This window comes from Macrotis lagotis, chromosome 1 (assembly GCF_037893015.1).
Source record: "Macrotis lagotis isolate mMagLag1 chromosome 1, bilby.v1.9.chrom.fasta, whole genome shotgun sequence".
Classification (NCBI taxonomy): domain Eukaryota; kingdom Metazoa; phylum Chordata; class Mammalia; order Peramelemorphia; family Peramelidae; genus Macrotis; species Macrotis lagotis.
In genome coordinates, this window is record NC_133658.1 from 278,444,273 (window position 1) to 278,465,013 (window position 20,741).

Consider the following 20,741-nt stretch of genomic DNA (forward strand, 5'->3'; position numbering starts at 1 on the left):
ATATGGGATAGTTTGAAGAAACTGGAAACCATGTAACATGATGATTGGGGAAGACAATAGGGAAAAACTGAAAGAAAAAAGACTGGGAAATATTAGTTCAGGTAAATGATGGGCTGGTATGTGGAAGAGAATTTAAGCTTTCTTTGCTTGGCCCAAGGAGACAGAACTAAGAGCGAAGAATGGACATTATAAGGAGGTATTCTTGACTTCTTGACAATTAAAATTGTTCAACAATAGAATGAATTTCCTCAGAAGAGCATCCTACCCTGCTTCAGGTGCTGCCTACCTCCACCAGTGAGAGTCTAGGTAGAGTGACTAGTGTTAGCTAGGCAGAGCCTCTTCTCCCCAAGTTGTCCTTTTTAGCCCCTTCTCTTTTCTCTCCCCAGGCGTCTGCCTGTATCCACCAAGCCTATTGAAGATGATGTGGATGTAGCCATTGAACGACAGCGGGTCCTAAGGGGGGATGCAGACAATGACATGGTCAAAATTGAGAATCTGACCAAGGTGGGACCTCCAATGATGGATTAATCCTTGGAGACCAACTCAGGATTTAGGGAAACAGATCAGAAAATACTGATATTGGGAAGAGGCCATTACACGCAGTAGCCAATGTTTAGGAGGGTTAGAGGGGAACTAAACCAGGGGTTGGGTTTGGGTGGAGAAGATTCTGACCAGGAAAGAGATTTTCCTAGGGTTTATAGAGAACACTGACTTAAGGGTCAGGGAAGAACAAGGAGATGGGAGAAACCCTAATCTTGGGTGAGGGGCATGGGATTCTTTTCCCTGAAGCCCCATTCCCTCATTCCTGCAGGTGTATAAATCACGTAAGATTGGGCGTATCTTAGCTGTAGACCGACTCTGTGTGGGTGTTCGACCTGGAGAATGTTTTGGCCTCCTTGGTGTCAATGGAGCTGGCAAGACTAGTACATTCAAGATGCTGACAGGAGATGAGAGTACCACAGGAGGGGAGGCTTTCATCAATGGACACAGGTGCCTAAGGGCCCTGGAAGGGAGAGAGAGGAAAGTGCCTCAGTGCACAAGGGATACTAGAGGCCAGGCAAACACAGAAATGAAAAGATCTTGCCCTTGCAGTTTTGGTCTTGCCTATGGAGTCAAGGGCTCTATCAGAGACTGAAGGGAGGTCATATGAGTAGGGGAAAAAGTGTTTCCCTAAAATCTTAATGTGATTTTAAGCTTAAAATCACACTTTTTGGAACAACTTCAATTTATCTGTAATGAGGGATGGGCTGTGGTTGGGGGCAAATGCAGACCATAGTTAGTTTCTAGAGTGAGGAACTGAGGTTTGCGTGATATGCATGGGGAAGGATCAGAGAATCTAAGGAGGGATGTGGGCAGTGCCAGACCTGAGTGGTTATGCCATGGCCTTTGCAGCGTCCTGAAAGAGCTCCTTCAAGTACAACAGAGTCTGGGCTACTGCCCACAGTTTGATGCCCTTTTTGATGAGCTCACAGCCCAAGAACACTTGGAACTCTACACAAGGCTTCGAGGAGTCCCTTGGAAGGATGAGGAGAGGGTAAGGAGGCTGGGTGGGAGGCAGGGTCCCAGGGATTGGGGAGGGAAGGATTCTGCCCAAAGACATTGACCAGAAAGGCTGAAGGGAGTGTGTCAACTTATAATCAGGAAGACCTAGGTTCAGAGATTTACAAATTTTGCGAATTCAGACAGCTCATTGAACTGTAGTTTGTCCCCAAAATGGACAAAGAGGATGTGATAGCTTTCCAACTCCAAAGCAATTTCTGTGCAGTCTTGGAGTTATTAATGGGTGGTGGGTGGGGGGAGAAGCTAGAGAGAAAGTGAGATTGTCCTGGGTGGGGAAGAGAGATTGTTCAGATAGGGGAGAACATAACCAGAGGCAAGAGGAGGACAGTGATTTGGAGGAATCTCTGAGCAGTGAAGCTGTAATCTTTGACCCTACTAAAGTCTCACTTCCTCTGCCCATCCCCAATCCCCCGGGATTCCAGAATGGGGAGGAATAGAAATGGGGGAGGTTTGGAAGGGATGGTACTCATCAGGGAGCATGGGGGGGGAAGGAAAAGACAGCCCCCCCATGGCCTGCAATAGCCCTGTTTTCCCACCCATCGATATTTGAAGGACTAGCATAGAAAAAGGGTTAGACATGTACTGTTTCGCTCCAGAGAACTAGAAGCAAGGTAGGGAAGTCACAAGCAGGCAAATCCCAATTTCATCAAAAGAAAAAAGCCTCCTAATAATTGGAGTGTTTTTAAGTGGACTTCACCAAGTTAAGTAGTGAGTTCACCATCACCAAAGAGATTCTTCAAATGGAGGCTGAGTAACCACTTATAGGGGGTGTTGTAGAAGAGTCTTGCTCATAGTGAGTTTATCCTCGTTGGTCTCTGAAACTTCATTCAGTTGTGAAATTCTTTGATTCTATTATTCTAGGTGGTCAAGTGGGCATTAGAGAAACTGGAACTGAGCAAGTATGCAGACAAACCAGCAGGCACCTACAGTGGGGGCAATAAGAGAAAATTGTCCACAGCCATCGCCCTCATTGGCTATCCAGCCTTCATCTTCTTGGTGAGTAGGGGGGAGGGCTGGCAGACCCAGAGAGCAAGAGCTTCCAGGCCAAGCTAGGACCCCCTACCCCACTCTGGAGGCAATGTCTCCTGGTTGGCTTCTCCACCATCACCTTCCAGTGAGGGCAGAGTGACCAGGATTCTAGAAGGAGCAAAGATCTGGGGAGGAAGGGGAGTAGTTGGAGGGTGCAAGACTGACCTTGATCATGCTCCCAGGATGAGCCCACCACAGGCATGGACCCCAAGGCCCGACGTTTTCTATGGAACCTCATCCTGGACATCATCAAAACGGGGCGTTCAGTGGTACTGACATCCCACAGGTTAGTGGCCTTCCTCCCTGCATACCTAAGTCCAAGCTCCTCTGCACTGCAGAGGAAAAAGTTCCTTCAGTAGGAAAACTTGGAAGTCTGAGGGGACTTGGAACCTTTCTCACCTTGCTGGCTCTTGGTATTCCCTTTAATTCTGTTAACTCTCAGGGCTATTATAGCTTCTATTTCACAAATTCCTCATGCTCCCATGCTTTCTTCCCACCAGCTCCTGTGCTCTCATACTCTCTTCTGTTTCAAATCCTGGTATGCCCATGGCCTCTTTGCCAACTTTCAAAGTTCCTGGTGGCCTTTCTATACCAACTCCTGATGTCTCCAAGCTCCTGAGTTCCTTCACTTGGCCAGCTCCAAGTGCCCACATACCCTCTTCTGTGCCAGCTCTTGATGCATGTCTCCAGTATTATGCCATCTTTTTAAGCTTCTGATATACTAGATGCCCTCTTCTGTACCAGCTTCTTGTGTTTTCTTTTCTGTCAGCCCCTGGGGGCCCTGATTCTCTCTTTGCCAGTTCTGATCCCCAATACTTTTCTCTCTTCTAGTTCCCTGTATCTTTTACTAGTTCCTGGTACCTTCTTACTCTCTTCTTTGCCAATTTCCAGTGTTCCCATGCCCTTTGCTCTGCCAGCTCCTGATGCTTTCCTTCCTAATAGTTTCTTGTGCTCTCTGTTTCCTCCTTTCTGCCAGTTCCCAGGGCTCCAAGTTGTCTTTTTTATCTTCATGAACCCCTGATGCCCTTATATGGCTTATGCCTTACTTGTCATCCCTCATGGTCCTTGGCCCTTCTCTGTATGATTGTCTGGTGCTCCTAGCTGACTCCCTTGGTAGCTGAGTGCCTCTCATGCCCTGGATCTTTCCTGACTGGACCCCCTCCACCTTACACCATTCTGGTGACTCTATCCTGCAGCATGGAGGAGTGTGAGGCTCTTTGTACAAGACTGGCCATCATGGTGAATGGACGGCTCAGGTGCCTGGGCAGTATTCAACATCTGAAGAACAGGTGAGAATAGGGCAGAGACCTGGACAGATTCAAGGGAGGACAAGGAGAGAGCGGCTTTATAAAAATGGGGATGGGGTAGGGACAGCACCACAGATAGAGGTGGCACACAGGAAGGGAGAGGGACCGGGATTTGGGCATGGAGAGGGGCTGAAGAAGGGGTTGGGAGTAAGAGGGGTCCGAGGAAGGGGAGGAGGAGCAGAGCTAAGGGCAGAGACAGTATTGGGGTGGGTAGTGGTAGGGAGGGTCACGGCTGGGGGGGGGGTGGTCAGGGACAGGAGCCCACACCTTCATTCTGCCAGGTTTGGTGATGGCTACATGATTACGGTGAGGACCAAGAGCAGCCAGAGCGTGAAGGAGGTAGTGAGGTTCTTCAACCGCAACTTCCCTGAAGCTGTGCTCAAAGTGAGGGTCAGGGGACAGCTCTGAGGTGGTCAGGGGAACCCTGAGAGGGCCAGGAGGGCTTTGAGGTGGTTCGGGGGGTTATGAGAGGACTATAAGGGAATCAGGACATAGTCTTTAGGGAAGAGAATGGGAATTCTCAGGGGACCTGAGGAGATAGGGGGCATTTCTCAGGGTGCTGGGGAGCCCAGGGAGACTTTGAGGGAATTTATAGGGGTCACAAGGGGATCAGAGAACTGTGAGGAGAGCAGGAGGAATCTAAGGAAATTCAGGAGTGAGGAAGAGCTCTTAGCAGGCCTTAGGGGATTTAAAGGGAATAAGGGGACTCTTAAGAGGGTTAGGGATAGCTTTCAAGTCTTCTACAGGGGGATAGGAGAATTCTTAGAGATACTTTGAGCATGTGGGTTGGAAAGTGCTTGGTTCAGGTACCCTCTGGCTAGTAGGTTGATGGGGTACTTGGGGAGATGACCCTCTGATTTCTTCAACCCCCAGGAACGACACCACACCAAAGTGCAGTATCAGCTGAAATCTGAGCACATCTCACTGGCACAGGTATTCAGCAAGATGGAGCAGGTGGTGGAAGTCCTGGGTATCGAGGATTACTCAGTTAGTCAGACCACACTGGACAATGTAAGTACTACCCTCCCTCTCCTCCACCCCGCAACCAACTTTTTACCATGGGGGGCCTATGGATGCCTGAAGCATAGGGGATGGACTCTGGTGATCATTAGTGCAACATGCCCCAGTCTGCTTTTCTTGTTCAACCCAGGTGTTTGTGAACTTTGCCAAGAAGCAAAGTGATAACTTGGAACCCCAAGAGACAGAGCCAAGTTGTGCCCTCCAGTCCCCCCTGGCTCGGTTGCTCAGTCTGCTCCGACCCCGTCCTGCACCCACAGAGCTCCGAGCTCTGGTAACAGATGAGCCGGAAGACCTCGACACGGATGATGAAGGGCTTATCAGTTTTGAGGAGGAGAGGGTGAGGCTCGGGCCCTGTGCCAGATGTACCATGGGTGGGGTTCACATTTCTGTAGGCACTCTCACCCCCAGAGAGTTGGTGGCTGAGGAAGCTCCCTTCCCAGAGACAAGGGGTGGAGAGAGACACAGGAAGACAAAGACCAAGTGATAATGATAGAGGGGCTCAGAGGGATCCAAAGTCATTGGTCAAGTCATGGTCAGAAACAAGTTTCTGGACCCAAAGATCAAGACAAACCGAATTTGAGAATGAGAAATAGATTGCTTTGGTGATAATTTAACAGAGAGAGAGAGACAAAAGAGGAAAGTCAGAGGAAAAGACCCAAACCCAGGCTGGAAGCCTCTGATCATCTGTTCTCTTCCCAACAGGCCCAGCTTTCCTTCAACACAGACACTCTCTGCTGAAGGAACTTTGGAGGCTCCAGCTCTCCATTTCTGGATGATCAACTTTCTTTGCCCCTTTCCTCAAACCTCCTTCGAGTAGCCCTACATTCCCTGGCCTGTTTGGGCTGGGGCAGAGATTCAAGGCCAGATCACTGAGGGGGAGGTCTTAGCACTGCCCCCCCCCAGCTCCCCCACCCAGGAGGGTTGGGAGGAGGGATTGCCGATGTATTGTGCATCTCAAATTCAGTGCCTCGAACTTGGAGCTAGTTTTAGAAGGAGGTAGGGTTGGGGACACCTGTGGGTGTGGACAGTGCCAAGAGCTAGGCACAAGAAACCACCCTAAGGTCCTAGGAGAGCCTTGGAGAGTGGGGAAAAGGCTTGGATCTGAGAACAAGGGCAGTTCTTCACTCTGGGAGATCTCAGATTTAGGGATGGGGAATCTCCTAACTTATATTATATTCCAGGTACCCCAGGCTGGAGTGAATGCTACAAACTGTACCCATTTTTTTCCCTTCTCTGGCCCGGCCACTGCCCCTCCGGGACCAACCTGCCCGGTGATCCTCAGGATCTCCAACCAATGATTGTGCCAAAGGGACAGTCCTGCTGTGCCCCAGGGTGTGGGCTGGGCACTCCTGTGGCTCTGCCTCACAGTCACAGCAGCTCTGGCCAGCTACTCTGCTCACTTCCCTGGACTCTGATATCCCTATCCCTGATCTCAGCCTGGCCTGCTTGGCTCTGCTTTTGATGGTCAGTGCCACCCATCTTACCTGTGGCTAGAATCCCCACCGGCACTGAAGGCCAGAAAAAGAGTGGATTTTGAAAGCCCAGGAATCATGCCTGGGGGTCATAGTGAAGGCGCGAAAAACATGAAAGCTATGTGGATGGAGGAAGAGGGGCATGGGTCTCCTCTGTGGTCTTAACCCTCCAGAAGATGATCCTGATGGGCCTGTGTAATACAATGCTTTCCTGGCTCATCTGGTCTGGGTAGGAGTGGGGTGACAGGGACCTCAAGGGGGTCCTGGGCAGATAACTGCTTTCCCCTTAAATTGGACTCTTCTACCCCCTGAATTTTAACAACACCTCCGCTAATGCCGCCATTGCTGCCATGCCGCCACCATCCAGAGGCTCCAATGCTGGACACCAAATGGGCTGCCTGCCAGCCCACCCGCCCACCGTGGCCAAAGTCATTGACTCTGGCCAGGGTTTAGTTGGGATGTTGGGTTTGTTTTCTTTTTAACCTATTTATTTTGCAATAGGAAGAAGCACTTGTCAGGGGTGGGGAAGTTGGAGGGAGAGTATGTACATAGAGTAGAAGGGACACACTGACAGAATGGCAACAGCTGAAAGGAGGGGAGAGCAGCGCCCCTCCATCCTTCTGCTTCTTCTAGGGTTTCCATACGGGAACTGAAGGCTGTGGGACAGGGAGGAGGGTGGATGCCTTCCGAATGCCCAGGCCTCTGAGTGGCCTCCAGAAGAGGCGGGTGGGGGGAGGCTTGGTGTTGGGCCGGCAGTGAGGGGTGACTTGCAGCCCATTCTGTCCTGAGGGACCCTCCCTTCCCTTCTCCTCCCCTCCCCAGCCCTGGTCCTGCCCGAGGGCGGCTGGGGCCTGGCCTTGTACATAGTCTGGGAAACAGGTCGGGAAAGACGTTTGTTTTAAATAAAAAGGGAAAATATCAAGCCAGTCCGCGACTCCGTGGGTCTGTGTGTCTGTCCTCGCGGGCTCTCGTGCTCGGGAGCCGCCGGGGGCGTCGTCGGGTCCACATTCGGGGGAGGTTAAGGGCCGGGCGGGCAGAGGAGAGCCCAGGCCGGGCTACGTGGCCCGGTTCCCTGGCTCTCCCGGCTCGGGGGAGCATTCCAGGAGTGGGCCTGCCGCGCCTGGGGGTCCCTGCTGGAGTGGACGGGCGGCCATGGGGGGGACGGGGAGGGGAGGTTCTTGGCGCTGCCAGGCCCGGCAGGTCCCGTTCTGGGGATCCGGATCTGGTTGGGGGCCGGGGTGGGGGGGCCGAGGCCCGCCCCGACTCCCCCGCTCTCCCCCTCCCTCTCTCCGGCGCCAGAACTAAGATGGGGCCCCCGCTCGGCGCCCCGACATCCCCTTACAAGGTGGGCCAGCGGCCGCAGCCTGCCCGGCCCCCGCAGCCCGGCCCCGCGCCCCTTGGGGACAGGAGCCTCGAGGCCTCCCTCGAGCCCCGAGTCAGGCCGGGCCGGGCCGGCCGCAGAGCTGCCCTCCTGGGCGGGGTGGCGCGGGGCGGGGCAGCCGGGAGCTTTAAAGAGCCCGGACCCCGCCTCCAGCCCAGGCGGCCGCCGCGGTCCTGCCGGACACCATGGCCTCGCCGAGCTCCAAGCTCCAGTTGTTTGTCAAGGTGCGGGGGGCCGGGCCGGGCCGGGCCGGGCCGGGGCGGGGGGGGGGGGCTGCCCGAGAGAACGAAACGGGGCTGGGTTGGGGGCGGGCTGGGCCGGGGCTGCTTTCCTTTGGCTGCAGATTCTTTGGAAGGGGCGACCGAGGCTCGCGCGTCCCTCCCCCCTCGCCCGAGTGGCCCGGGGGCCCCGGGGGTCCACTGTCCGGGAGGGGGCCCAGCAGACAGGACAGGCTCCCAAGGGGTCAGCTCTCACGCCCGCGGCCCCGGCCCCCCAGCCCAGGCTCCGCAGTGTCCGGGGCACTGGCAGCGTTTGAGACGCTGGATGGGGATGCAGGGGAGGGGGACTGGGCTGACTGCCCGGGCGCATGGGCTGGGGACTATTTCTGCCAAAGGCAGGCCTAAACCCAGTGGTCTCAGCCAGCTGGAGACATGCTTTGTGCCCATTTCCATACACTTTCTGAGAGGAAACGGCGGGAAGAGCGATACCAGAACCCAGGAGTCTGATTCCCCCATAAGGAGGCCTTGCTCAAGACCTTGGCTTGAACCCCAGTCCGACTCTCACTGCCCGCAGGGGGCAATTATCCTGACTGGGCAAGCAGCTAGATTGCCTGATACCCTGTATAGAAAGGAACTTTCCTGGCTAGCCACCCAGACCCGGGGTAGGTGGGAGTTTTCTATGATTCTTGCACAAAAGAGATTCTCTGTCCATCCTGTCCTCAAGATAAGGGAATGATGTCTCAGGTGATCCTGAAGGGTGTCCACCATCACTCAAGTGAACTGTGGGGTAGGGTGGACTTATTCACAGATGAGGGTACTGGGAAGGTGGGAATGCCAAGAGCATCAGCTCCTCAGAATCTGAGCCAAGCAACCTGGGTTAGGGGCTCCTGGTCTGGACTTTGCTCCACTGTGGGCACCAATGGGTGTATTCTTGCCATGACGTTCTACTGGCAGTGCCCGATGCCATGAGGTGAATCACTGAAAAAACAGTTTGGTCAGGAGCTGGGCTGGGCCCCACCCTGTATAGCCCGTCTGCCTGGTAACACTGGGATGATGCCCAGGGACCTTCAGTTGATGGGGAAGCAGCATGTGCCCATTTCCCTGGTGCCATTGTTGTGTCCCCCCTTGGGGTGGGGCCTTTTCCCTGGCACCATGACAGCCCATGTAGGCACAGTGCCAGGCTCCAAGTAGCACAGGCTCTGTTATTCTCCCTACCCCTTAAGGGCTCTCACCTCCCCCTTGAAAGAAGCCCCACCCAGCCCTGTTGGTTCTGAGAGGCTGTCCGCATCCCAGGTCCTCTTTTAAAAGATGTGGGTGAGGGGCATTGCCTAGGCCTGAAAACATTCCCTTCCTTGATGGCTTAGGTTGGCCTGGTTTCCTGCATTCTCTCTTACCAAACTGGATATACCTATTGCCATCCTTTTACTCTCCCTGAGGCTTATGTAAATTCTCTTCTGCCTCCCCCCCAGGCCAGTGAAGATGGTGAGAGTGTAGGGAACTGTCCCTTCTGCCATCGTTTCTTCATGATCCTGCTTCTCAAAGATGTCCCCTTCACTCTCACTACTGTGGACACCAAGAGGTAAAGACTGGCTCACTGGAACTGGGTGAGGGAAAACTACACCCCACCTTAGCTTCCAGCAAAATCTATTTCTGTCTGAGGTTACCTGTCCTGTGCCCGGGTGCCTATCATGATTCCTTTTCCTGTGACAAAAATTTGGCCCCCCATTGGCTACCACATTACAGGTCCTTGGATGTGCTGAAGGACTTTGCCCCTGGCTCCCAGCTGCCTATTCTGCTACATGATGGGGAAGTCAAGACGGATATCATTCAGATTGAAGAGTTCCTGGAACAGACACTGGGGCCACCCAAGTAAGAGCCTGAGTGGTGGGTATATGAGAGTACAGCCAAGAAGCAGGACCAGTGAGCAACAGAGCAGTGGTCAGAGAGCCGGATGGTCTTCACTGATCATATTAAGTCCAACTCACTTTTCTTACAGAGGAGTAAACCAGGGATCAGCAAGAAGAGACTTACCCAAAGTCTCCCTACCCCTTAAGGGTAGGTTGGTGGGTGGTCAAGGAGAGAGTCTGAATTTGAATTCAGGTCCCCTATACTCTTTACTTTATAACATGCTACTTTCTACTCAGTGGTTCCCCCTTCTCCATTCAAATCTTCTCAGGGAGGGATCTGATCATCCTTTTTTTCCAAGGCAAGTTCTTTACTGAGGACAGCATTGAGTCACCCTTCAATCATGTGGGGTGGGGGGGCTATCCTTTAATAAGAGGCAAAACCTTTAGTCAAGGGAGATTGGTTCCCCTTGGGGACAAGGGAGGAGTCATAGACATAGTAGGTGAGGTAGGTATGATTTGGAGAGATGAGAGTGAGATTTCTCATATTCCCTCAAGTCTGAAAAGGAAATATGATGGGAAAATAGGAATTGCTAGTGGGATGATCCCAAGTAGGACCAGGGGGCTAGGGGCAATTCTTACCTTCCCCAAGAGATTGTTTTCTTGAATTTTCCTCTGTGGCTAAAGGGAAGGGTCAAGGAAGGGAAAGAGCATTTACATACCATGGTGCCGAGCACTTTACAAATACATTAGGAGCATAAAGGGAGGAGGGGAGTGTGTCTGAAGCTTGATAACCGGGATACTGATGGGAGAAAGGAAAGGGAGGAGAACCACCCCCTTCCAACAAGGTGAGAGTGCCTATGGTCTTCAGGAGGATCCATGGGTTCTCCCATTTGCCTCCTAATCCTGCCTTCATCCTTTAGCTTCCCCAGCCTGGTTCCTCGATATAAGGAATCTAACCTAGCCGGGAATGATGTCTTCCACAAGTTCTCAGCTTTCATCAAAAATACTTCTCCTGCTCAGGATGAAGGTGAATCTTCAGGCAGATCATATGCTGGGGTGGGATAAGCTGGGTTAGGTGGGTCAGGATGTGTCCTTCCTGGGGGAGAAGAGTGTGAGAGTGAGTCCAGTGCATTCTTTGCCTACTGCTTGTCACTGTCTTTGCAGAGTTTTTAGTCTAGATACAAAGATAAGATGCATATACAGGTAGACTATTACGTAATAAATATATTAAAGAGTTTTAAAACAAAGTTCTGTGAGACCCTTTTGGGGGAGGAGCTTTTTATTGACTCAGGATTATCAGGAAAGGTTTTTTCATGAAGGAAGTAGCATTTCATCTGGGCTCAAAGGATAGATAGGAAGTCTGATGGAGAAGGAAGAGGATTCAGTCATAGGAAACACTGAGCAAAGGCAGAGGTAGGGAGGGCATGTCAGGCTTTGAGGAGGCAGTATAGGTTCCTTTGACTTGAGCATGATGTGTGGAGGTGAGGAATGAGAGAAGACAGGAAAGGTAGGGCTTTGCCAGGTTTTGGAAGGTCTTGAATGGCCAAGAGAAGAGAATGATCTTTAATCAGGAGGCAATATAGAGCCACTGATGATTTCTGAGCAGTGGTTAAATCACCAGGTGAATGCTTGGTTCTACCAGTACTCATGGGGGCTGGAGAGGAGGTGGAGAAGACAGTAATGGAGACTATTTCAATAGGTGGAATTTCAAATGAGGTGGAATGTGGAGTCTCCTCTACTCCCGTCTCCAATCCCTTACTTGCTTCTCCAGCCTTGTATCGGTCCCTGCTTCGGGCCCTGGTGAAACTCAATGGCTATCTGACCACACCTCTGGAGCATGAGCTGACCCTGGACCCGGAGCTCAAGCAGTCCCAGCGTCGATTCTTAGATGGTGACGAGCTCACCTTGGCGGACTGCAACCTCCTGCCCAAGCTGCACATTGTCAACGTGAGGGGGTGGGGAGGAAGGGGCTGGGGCGGGGCAGGAGTAGAAGGGTCGGTTTGGAACCATCACAAAGCTTTGGGAGAGTGTTTAAGACCTCTGCTCATTGGATGAGCTGGATCAATGACTCCCCTTCTCCATCTACTACAGACGGTGTGCACCCATTATCGACAAGCACCAATCCCTGCTGAGCTCCGAGGGATCCACCGATACCTGGAAAATGCACGGCAGATGAAGGAGTTCAAGTACACCTGTCCACAAAGCTCAGAGATCCTGGCTGCCTATGCTTCAGTGGCTCGAGCTCGTTGACCCCTCGGAATTCATCCTCTTTGGCTCTCACCTGCTTCTCCCCACACCAGACTCAGGCACCCCTTCACGCTCTTTCACCAACCCCTCTGCGAGCACACAATGGGACTCCCCCTCCTTCTACCAATTTCATGCTTTTCTTCTAAATTCCACTGAGTCACTGCTTCCAGGATTTCCTCTCTGATGGCTCCTCCTGGACTGACCTTCCTTACTTCTAGTCACCATTGCACTCCTGTATCGGTTTGGACTGTTAATTTGCTTCCAAGGAGTGTCCCATAAACACATACTCCGGTCACATCTATGGCCGGGTGTGACTCATTTTCCTGAGGGCAGAGGAAGTGAACAGGGCCCAGTTCCCTGACCACACACACAGCCTGCACCCCCGTCTCTGATCCCACCCCAGATCTGGCTTCCATAGTTTGGAGCCATTCCTTTCCACTCACCACGACCTCTGGTCCTGCCTTCCACGCAGGCCCTGCCCATGATACCTCAGGATGGCACACACCGGGACTAACAGCAGGCCCCTCCCTGACACGGGGAAATGAAGGCTCAGCCCCTTTTGTAGCTCTGCCCAGAGACTTGGAAGACAAGAACTGCTCCTCCAACCAGTTGGGTTGGAGTGAGAACAGCAGAAGAGGTCTAGATAGGCAAGGTGACAGGGTAGGGTGGGAAGGCCACCTCCCTGAGTTGGGTGAGAAGAGGGAGGTTGTAAAGGTTTGCAGCCAGCCTGACAACATTCCCTGGCTCCCTTCTCCCATTAGTTAAACCAGCTTTGGTCTCCCAACCACCATCCCTTCCTTGCCTCCCCCCCCCCCCCCATCCCCTGCTCCCAGCCTTTTGGAGCTCTGGGAAGTAGACCTACTTGGGCACACCTGTGTGTCTGCATTGACTGGGTTAGGCAGTGTACTCTTAGACCTAAAATCAGGAGAGTCAAGTTCAAATTCTGAACCAGATACTTAATTGCTGTGTGTATGGCTCTGATCTTGTCAATGTTACTAAAATTAGAACCACAGGTTCAAATCCTGCCTTGGTCATTTAAGTTTTTTGTCTTTGGTCACTTCAAAGGTTGTTTCAGCCTTTGTTTACTCAATTGTCAAATAAGGATAATCCAAATCTGGGCTGATGTGAGGAAAGAAAGTCATAACCTTAAAGTAATATAGAAATATTGCTGTTATTGTAAATGCAAATTGTTTCTGTCTACATATCTGTGTATCTGAAATTATAGACTGTACATTTGTATGACTGTCTATACATATATCTTCATATATTGATACATCTGTGTGAATATTCTATTATAGTTATCCAATCATATGTGTCTTTTTGTAGCACATCTTGAGTGTGCTACAATCCTTTCTTGATTTGGGGAAAATGTGGGGTCCCCTTTGCAGACTCTTCAGTCACAAGTTCCCAGGTATCTCTCTATGGGATCCAGGCTAGAGTGAGACTGCTTGGATAGGGGAGAGGAAGCAATATTTATTAAAACTATACTTATTATGTACAAGATACTGGGTTAACTGCTTTATGAATATTATCGTTTGATATTTGTAATAGGAAAAATATAGTACCTGATCACAGGGTGTGAGACCCTCATCAGTGATTCACCCTGGTCAACCTAGGCCTGCCCCACCTTTTCCTCTCCACCCCTGAAACTTGTAGGGAGAGGGAGCCGCCTTCATAAAGCAGTTTGGCCTGGCTGGAGATGTGAACTGACACAATCTGTTTACATCTTTTGGCCCCCACCCCCCAGAGTAACCCAGTACCAGGGAACCAAGCTTTTCCCTAAGGGGAGGGGTGATCTAAGGATTTCCAGGCCCACTCCCCTAGGCTGAGATAAGTCTAAGGAAAGTTTGAGTATTCCATGTATTAGGCAATAAATATTTGTAGATTTATTTTACTTCACTCTAGGAAAGCAGCTGATATGGGAACCAGCTGTCAGACTTGATAAATCTCTCACTTTTCTGGACAGGGCCAACTTAACTTGGCCCTTCCCTTTGCCTTTCATGCTGGGCTCTGGGCTCTATTGGTTTCTCTGGAGCCTCGAAGCTCCTGATGTCCTTGTTCTCCAGGAGACAGGAGCCTCATGCAGGAGGTACTTTAGGCATCATCGAAGTCCACTCCACTGGCTGGCTTCTTACTGAAAAGACAGAAAGCTATCAGACAATGAAGAAGCTGTGTCTGGGCTGGGGGAGGGAGGAGAAGGCCCCTCACTCACGGAGAGGCACAGGGCAGGTCATACCTCTTGAAGCCAGGATTGATGAGTGACTCTCCTGGTATCCATTTCCTGGTCACAGGGCCTGAGGTACCTCTTCGAGAATCTGGATCTAGGATATGCAAAAAGTCTCCCTAAGCAAAAAGTCCCCATCACCACAAGAGATCCTATCCTTCAGTCCCCCTCCCACATTCAAGATGGATTTTCTGAGGAAATCTATTCCACACCTGCCCCATCTATCCCACATGACCCTTTCTGGGCTAAGATATGAAGGCTGGACTTCAGCCTCTTTATTAAACAGACTAAGGTTAGAGAAGGTTGGAAACAGTTTGGGGAGCCTAGAGAGTCAGCACTGCCCATATTGTTCACTCTTCTTCCCTTCAGGCTTATTTCCTACCTGTCAGAAAGAGATGCTGTCCACTTGGCTGGGGTTTCTTTCTGGGGCTGGAGGTCTCATCCTTTAAAGCTGAGAAAAGAAATAAGCATGAGGTTGGGGATCACACAGGGAATTTTACTTCATATTCTAGGAAGATTGCAGCTTTTGTTGCTATCACTTACTCTAGGCATGGCTGGACTACAGGTGATACCCTTAGACGCTTTACAGAATCAGAACTAAAGCAGTTATCTTGACCAGCTAGTCCTTGAACAGGACAAGATTCCTGATCAGTGGCTAGCCATTCTCCACCTTTTAGGCCTTCTGGTGATAGGACACCCACTACCTCTCAAGGCAACCCATTCCACTTTGGAGCAATTTTAACTGCAGGGAATTTCCCTTTATCTGAAGTTTTAACTCCTTACCCATTTCTCCTGGTTCTGATCTCTAGGGTCAGCAAGTGGAACAAACTCTCTCATGTAGCCAGACCCAGGACTTATGCTAATATCTTGGCCAGAATTGTGCCCGGGGCCCATCCCTTTCTTAGGAGAGGGCACCAGAGCCCATTGTTTATTGCCTGACTACCAGGGACATTGGGTCTGCTGTACCTGCCAGCTCCCTCTCCAACTTGTATACTTGCTCTGCCAAACCCAGCATCAATGCCTGGAGTCGAGGGGCTGCTTCAGGGTTGGGCACCTTAGAAAGGTCAAAAGTAAGGATTTCGGATCCCCTGGACATAGTCAGGTAAGCATTGTTGTCATCCTTCAAGGTCAAAGATATTGCTTGCTGATCACAGGCAACCCTGTGAATTGGGAAGGGGAAGGGTTAATATTGTTTCTTGGGCAAGCAGGATCCCTAGTTTTACCTCCCCAGGAATGCTCACCTGAACCAAGCTGAGTAGTCCTCAGTCCTGTCCAGACCATGCTGGGCTTTCTGCGGAATAAGAGAGAAACCTGGGTGCCCTTAGTACCTGCTGTCTAGACCTTCCAAAGGAGTGGGAGTAGGGAGTAGAGAGTGGATAGAGGCTGGACACTTTGCTTGGTATGGCATTGTGGTGGGGGTGCACAGAAAGGAGACTAAATAGAGGACCCGGTGGTGTGGCATGGTGGGGGCATAATGGAGACACAGAGGACCCAGTGCTGTGGCATGGGGGGCAGAATGTAGACATAGAGGACCCAGTGCTGTGGCATGGGGGGGCAGAATGGAGACACAGAGGGCCGGCGGTGTGGCATGGGGGAAGAATGGAGACACAGAGGCCCGGCGGTGTGGCATGGGGGCAGCATGGAGACAGAGGCCCGGCGGTGTGGCATGGGGGCAGCATGGAGACAGAGGCCCGGCGGTGTGGCATGGGGGCAGCATGGAGACAGAGGCCCGGCGGTGTGGCATGGGGGCAGCATGGAGACAGAGGCCCGGCGGTGTGGCACGGCAGCCGGGGCACTGAGGGCGGCACGAAGGGCCCCGGCTTATCCGGACGCGCTCCGGCAGGAGGGGCAGGGCGCCGGCGCGTCACCCACATGTTCCCGCAGGCTCTCCGGGGTGAGGCAGGTCTTCCAGAGCTCCAGGGCGTCGGTCACCCTGGGGGACGAGAAGCAGGCTCAGGCGGCGGCCGCGGCCCCCGGCGCCCTTGGGGCGGCGGGCGGCGCGGCTCTCGGGAGGAGGCGCCGGCCGCGCGGGCACTCACCACACGGTGAAGGCGCCGCCGCCCCCGGGCGCCTCCGGGCCTTCGCAGAAGCACACGTAGCGGGAGCCAGAGCCGGAGGCGCCCGGCAGGAGGCCCAGGGGCCGGGGCGCCCGGGGCCGCTGCATGGGCGCCCGCGGGAGAGGAAGCCGGGCGGCCGGGCCGCGCCAGCCCCTCCCCGGAACGGGCGGAGCTCCGGGCCGCCGCCGCGCCCTCCGGCCGCGCTCCGCGGGGACCCCGAGGGAGGCCGAGGAGGCGCCCAGGCTGAGGCGCGCGGCCCGGCCTGCGGAGGACAGCTTGGGAAGGAGGGCCGCCGCGCCGCGGACTGCCGCACCGCCGCCCTCCGGGTGCTGACATGTGACGCACTCAGAAGCTCCTGTAACCGCAGCCACGAAGGGGAGAAGAGCAAGAGCCGGGGCCTCCGCCTCACCCAGCGCCCCCTCTCGCTCCATCATCATTTCTTTTATTGCAGTTTTCCTTTTCGCTCCCATTTCCCCTCCCCGCCCATTGAGAAAGGATGGAAACCAAACTGTTAGAAAGATGTATAGTGAAGAAACACGAGTCCTGCATCAGCCGCAACAGCTTTTTTTTTTAATCTAGGCTAAAACTGGTCTCGTAATTTGAAAAATATAACAACCCCCCAGATTTCCAGCATGAGAACTTTCAGGCCCATTTTCTTTTCTTGGAAACCCTTTTCCTAAGGCTGTTACACGGGCAGAGCCGTCCTTGTCTCCTACCTCTTTTCATTCTCTTGGCCACCGTCTTCTCCCCTGCCTGGGATGCTGCATCCCATTTTCACAGAGCATTGTGCTCAGTTTGGGTAAGCCTTTGTGACTTCAAAGTGCTGCACGAGGTGCGCATCCTCTGCTCTTGTTCACTTGTGTCCGGTTCTTTGTGACCCCGTTTCAGAGTTTTTTGGCTAGGGTACAGGGAGTGGTTTGGCATGTCTTTCTCCAGTCCATTTTATAGATGAAGAAATTGAGACCCAAACACGAGGTGACTTGCCCCAAGTTGGTTTCGGATCTAGGATTTGAAACCTGGTCCTCTGACTCCAAATTCAGTACTCTCTCCCCTCCACCATGCTGCCTCACCTTCTTGTGCCTCTTCTACTTGAGAGTTTCCAGCTTTCAGAGAGGGCTATTCCACATGGCAGAACTGAGCATGCTTCTTCTGTGTCTGCTCTCAGCACAAGGATTAGCCTCTATTATAGAGAGGAGAGACTGACTCTTGCTTTTTTCTAGATCTCTTTCAGTTCTCAAATTCCAGCACTCCACTCATTCAATCCACAAACATTTATTAAACCCATATTTTGTGCTGTCTGCTGTAATAAACAGAGTGTGGACAAGAAAAAGGAGTGACTCTGTGTTTCTAACCTTATTTTTTGACTTTCATTAGGCTAAGCTAATTGAATTAAAACTTCTTGTTGGGGAGTATGGGACAATTGTGGGTTGGGATGCCACATTGTAAATATAGGGAAGAAACCAGGGCCAAAGGCAACTTGTCTTTCTCTGTAGTATGCTCTATCTCCATTTATAGTTTGCTAGGCCTACTGAGACCTAATTTTTCCCAGACTGAAATTTCAGCCATAGTCACAGAGAAGTAAGTAGCACCATCTCAGATCACTGCAACACAGTAAAAGGAGACTATTAGCCTGAAATACAGCCTCAAAGGAAATTGAGATGACCTTAGTGAAATGATGCCAACAGAAGAGATCAGAACTAGGAAAATAATTTATATAATGACAACTACCTTATAAGAAAAAACAGGGGCGGCTAGGTGGTGTAGTGGATAAAGCACCCTCCTTGGAGTCAGGAGTACCTGGGTTCAAATCCAGTCTCAGACACTTAATGATTACCTAGCTGTGTGGCCTTGGCAAGCCACTTAACCCCATTTGCCTTGCAAAAACCTAAAAAAAAAAACTATTGGAGGAAAAAAACAACCCTGAAAGACTCTAGAACTCTGATTAGTACAATGTTAAATAATAAGACCAGAAACACTCTAGATACCTCCTAGTGCAATGGAAGTCAATCTTAATGCATTATGTCCTGCTCACCCAATCATAAAGCTCCAGGGACAGGGAGGGTGAATGCCTATATTTTGTGGCCTATGGTCACACAAATACCAAGAGGATTTTCTCTGTTCATTTGGGAGTGGGTTAAGTTGTTTTTCAAGGGAGTGGAAGATTTTGTGGAGTTCAGTTCCTTTGGAATCCAGTTGGACACTTGGTACCCTGGCACCAGTTGGATTGGGTCCTCTTTGAGCCACCTTGAAAGATGAATGAGTCTTTGAATATCCAAGGTCAGGGCACAAAGAAATATTACAGAACTCTATATTTTTTTTGCAGTATAAAATCTTGGGGGACTCTCCTTATGGGAGTTAAGGGGAAATGTCTTTTATCTTTTTCCAGAGCAGATAGGTTCATGCCCTCTGTTTATTACTACCCTAAGTGAACATCTCTGCCCTAGGCAATCCCTCCAAGATAACTTCCTGAATGATGTCAGCACCTTTTTCCTTGTTCTTGCATATTTCTTCCTTCTCCGGGGATACAAAGGATTAAGACATAGGCATGCTGTATGAAGAATGATTGGGGGATGAGACTGGATGTTCAGGGTCTGTAGCACCAGCTCCAATCCTCACATAACTTATTAGTCTTATCAGGGACTGTAGAAGAGAGAACATAATAGAAAACATGCTGGCAGTCTTCAGTTGTTTTAAGACTTGTTTTGCTTGGCTCTAGAGGGTAGAACTGGGTAGTGATGGCAGAGGCCTAATTTATGCATTTGGGGAAAGATGGGGTAGAAGAACCTATATAGAACAAAAATATTTATAGTAGTTATGTGGTGGCAAAGAGCTGAAAGTTAAGGGAGTGCCCATTAATTGGGGAATGACTGAACAAATTATATTATCTGAACCTAATGGAATATTATTGTTCCATATAAGAAATGATGAAAGAAGCAGTGTCAGAGAAACCTGGGAAGTTTGTGTGAACTAATGCAGAGGGAAGTGAGCAAAACTAAAAAAACTATATAATAGCAAAAAGATTGTAGTGATGAACAGTTTTGAAAAAACTTAGTAATCTGATAAACAATGATTATCCAAAGGAACTATAAAATATTACTCATCTGTTGACAGAAGTGAGGAGAAACATATTTTTGAACATAGCTAATGTGAGAATTTTGAATAGGTAGGTGGTGCAGTGGAAAGAGGCTGGGGATTAGAATCAGGAAGTCTCATTTTTATGAGTTCAACTATGGCCACAGACATTAGGTATGTGACTCTGGGTAAGTCATTTAATCCTATTTGCAGCTGGTTTCCTTATCTGTAAAATGAGGATAACAAAAGGACCTATCACACAGATTGGTAGTGAAATAACATAAGTAGAGCATTTTGCAAACCTTAAAGTGATATATGGCTACCTATTATTCTACAAAGTGGGAGTAGGGAAGCTCCCTGCTCTCAATGACCTTACATTCCAGTGAGGGAACTCATTTGAATGTAAGTGTCTAGAGAACAGGGATCTTTTCTCCCCTTTTGTGTAAGAATAGACAGCATTCATGTTGCACTTTAAGGTTTGCAAAGAGCTCTACTTAGGTTATTTCCTTTGAGTCTCACTATTCTCAGTAGATGTTCCAAGTCTCACTCATTAGAATGTATGCTTCTTGAGGGTAAAAGTCTGTTTTTACTTTTGTCTTTATATCCCCTGTGCTCAATACCTATTTGGCACATTGTAAGCACTTAAATGCTTATCAATTGGCTGTTGATAAGTCAGCACCCCACCTCCATATTCTTTCATACCTTTTCAATACTTTTGAAAGTTTATTCTTTTTTTAACAAACTTTTTACATATATTTCTCCTTCCTATGAACAATTTTTTAAAAAAATCCTTTTTAACATATTACAGTCTAACAAACCTTTTTAAAAAATAATATTTTCTGGAGTGGCTAGGTGGCATAGTGGATAAAGCACCGGCCCTGGAGTCAGGAGTACCTGGGTTCAAATCCAGTCTCAGACACTTAATAATTACCTAGCTGTGTGGCCTTGGGCAAGCCATTTAACCCCGTTTGCCTTGCAAAAACCTAAAAAAAAAAAAAAATAACATTTTCTCCCAGTTACATATAAAGGCAATTCTTAACATTCATTTTTTTTAAAGTTTTGAGTTCTAAATGCTTTTCTTCTCTTTCCCTCTCCCTTGAGTCAGTAAACATTTTGATATTGCAATCATGCAAAGCATATTTCCATGTTAGTCCTGTTATTAAAGAATTTACAGACCAAAAAAGAAAAAGAAAATTAAGTGAAAAATAATGTACTTCAATCTGCATTCAGACTTCATCAGTTTTTTTCTCTGGATGGGGATAGCAGTTTTCATCATGAGTCCTTTGGAGTTGTTTTGAATCATTGTA

The 20,741-nt window shown here is 50.3% G+C and overlaps 3 protein-coding genes across 5 annotated transcripts in view; 2 read left to right on the forward strand and 1 right to left on the reverse strand.

The window, feature by feature from the left end:
- Positions 1 to 7,314, forward strand: part of ABCA2 (ATP binding cassette subfamily A member 2) — a 77,449-nt gene extending 70,135 nt beyond the window's left edge. The window contains exons 40-49 of the mRNA XM_074210634.1: positions 387 to 504; positions 812 to 990; positions 1,393 to 1,534; positions 2,422 to 2,556; positions 2,772 to 2,875; positions 3,786 to 3,878; positions 4,178 to 4,280; positions 4,770 to 4,907; positions 5,047 to 5,253; positions 5,619 to 7,314. Of these exons, the coding sequence (XP_074066735.1) occupies positions 387 to 504; positions 812 to 990; positions 1,393 to 1,534; positions 2,422 to 2,556; positions 2,772 to 2,875; positions 3,786 to 3,878; positions 4,178 to 4,280; positions 4,770 to 4,907; positions 5,047 to 5,253; positions 5,619 to 5,654 (1,255 nt within the window). The 3' untranslated portion in view covers positions 5,655 to 7,314. The remainder of the gene's footprint in view (positions 1 to 386; positions 505 to 811; positions 991 to 1,392; positions 1,535 to 2,421; positions 2,557 to 2,771; positions 2,876 to 3,785; positions 3,879 to 4,177; positions 4,281 to 4,769; positions 4,908 to 5,046; positions 5,254 to 5,618) is intronic.
- Positions 7,315 to 7,892: 578 nt separating this feature from the next.
- CLIC3 (chloride intracellular channel 3) lies at positions 7,893 to 13,599 on the forward strand. 3 transcript variants are annotated; one of them, XM_074210635.1, is made up of 6 exons: positions 7,893 to 7,993; positions 9,457 to 9,566; positions 9,731 to 9,856; positions 10,755 to 10,861; positions 11,606 to 11,781; positions 11,926 to 13,599. In XM_074210635.1, the coding sequence occupies exons 1-6, from the start codon at positions 7,955 to 7,957 to the stop codon at positions 12,082 to 12,084; spliced, it is 717 nt and encodes a 238-aa protein (XP_074066736.1). In that variant the 5' UTR covers positions 7,893 to 7,954; the 3' UTR covers positions 12,085 to 13,599. The 3 variants fall into 3 exon arrangements, with proteins under 3 accessions (XP_074066736.1, XP_074066738.1, XP_074066737.1); XM_074210637.1 differs by lacking the exon at positions 7,893 to 7,993 and adding an exon at positions 8,353 to 9,297; XM_074210636.1 differs by lacking the exon at positions 7,893 to 7,993 and adding an exon at positions 8,353 to 9,280.
- A 355-nt stretch (positions 13,600 to 13,954) lies between these two features.
- On the reverse strand, positions 13,955 to 16,484 carry PAXX (PAXX non-homologous end joining factor). The gene is made up of 7 exons (XM_074210638.1): positions 16,345 to 16,484; positions 16,178 to 16,238; positions 15,547 to 15,596; positions 15,272 to 15,465; positions 14,688 to 14,756; positions 14,318 to 14,402; positions 13,955 to 14,215 (listed from the first exon to the last, which is right to left on the reverse strand). Exons 1-7 carry the CDS (start codon positions 16,467 to 16,469, stop codon positions 14,176 to 14,178), a joined length of 624 nt encoding a protein of 207 aa, XP_074066739.1. The 5' UTR covers positions 16,470 to 16,484; the 3' UTR covers positions 13,955 to 14,175.
- Between the last annotated feature and the right edge of the window lie 4,257 nt (positions 16,485 to 20,741).

Bases quoted from the DNA above. Each gene is read 5' to 3' on its own strand.
- CLIC3 (XM_074210635.1), top strand. From the start codon at position 7,955: ATGGCCTCGCCGAGCTCCAAGCTCCAGTTGTTTGTCAAG. The intron at 9,567-9,730 runs GTAAAGACTGGC...ACCACATTACAG, and splicing joins ACTACTGTGGACACCAAGAG to GTCCTTGGATGTGCTGAAGG. The intron at 11,782-11,925 runs GTGAGGGGGTGG...CATCTACTACAG, and splicing joins CCAAGCTGCACATTGTCAAC to ACGGTGTGCACCCATTATCG.
- PAXX (XM_074210638.1), bottom strand. From the start codon at position 16,469: ATGCAGCGGCCCCGGGCGCCCCGGCCCCTGGGCCTCCTGCCGGGCGCC. The intron at 15,466-15,546 runs GTGAGCATTCCT...CCCAATTCACAG, and splicing joins GACTACTCAGCTTGGTTCAG to GGTTGCCTGTGATCAGCAAG. The intron at 14,216-14,317 runs GTATGACCTGCC...CTGTCTTTTCAG, and splicing joins ATCAATCCTGGCTTCAAGAG to TAAGAAGCCAGCCAGTGGAG.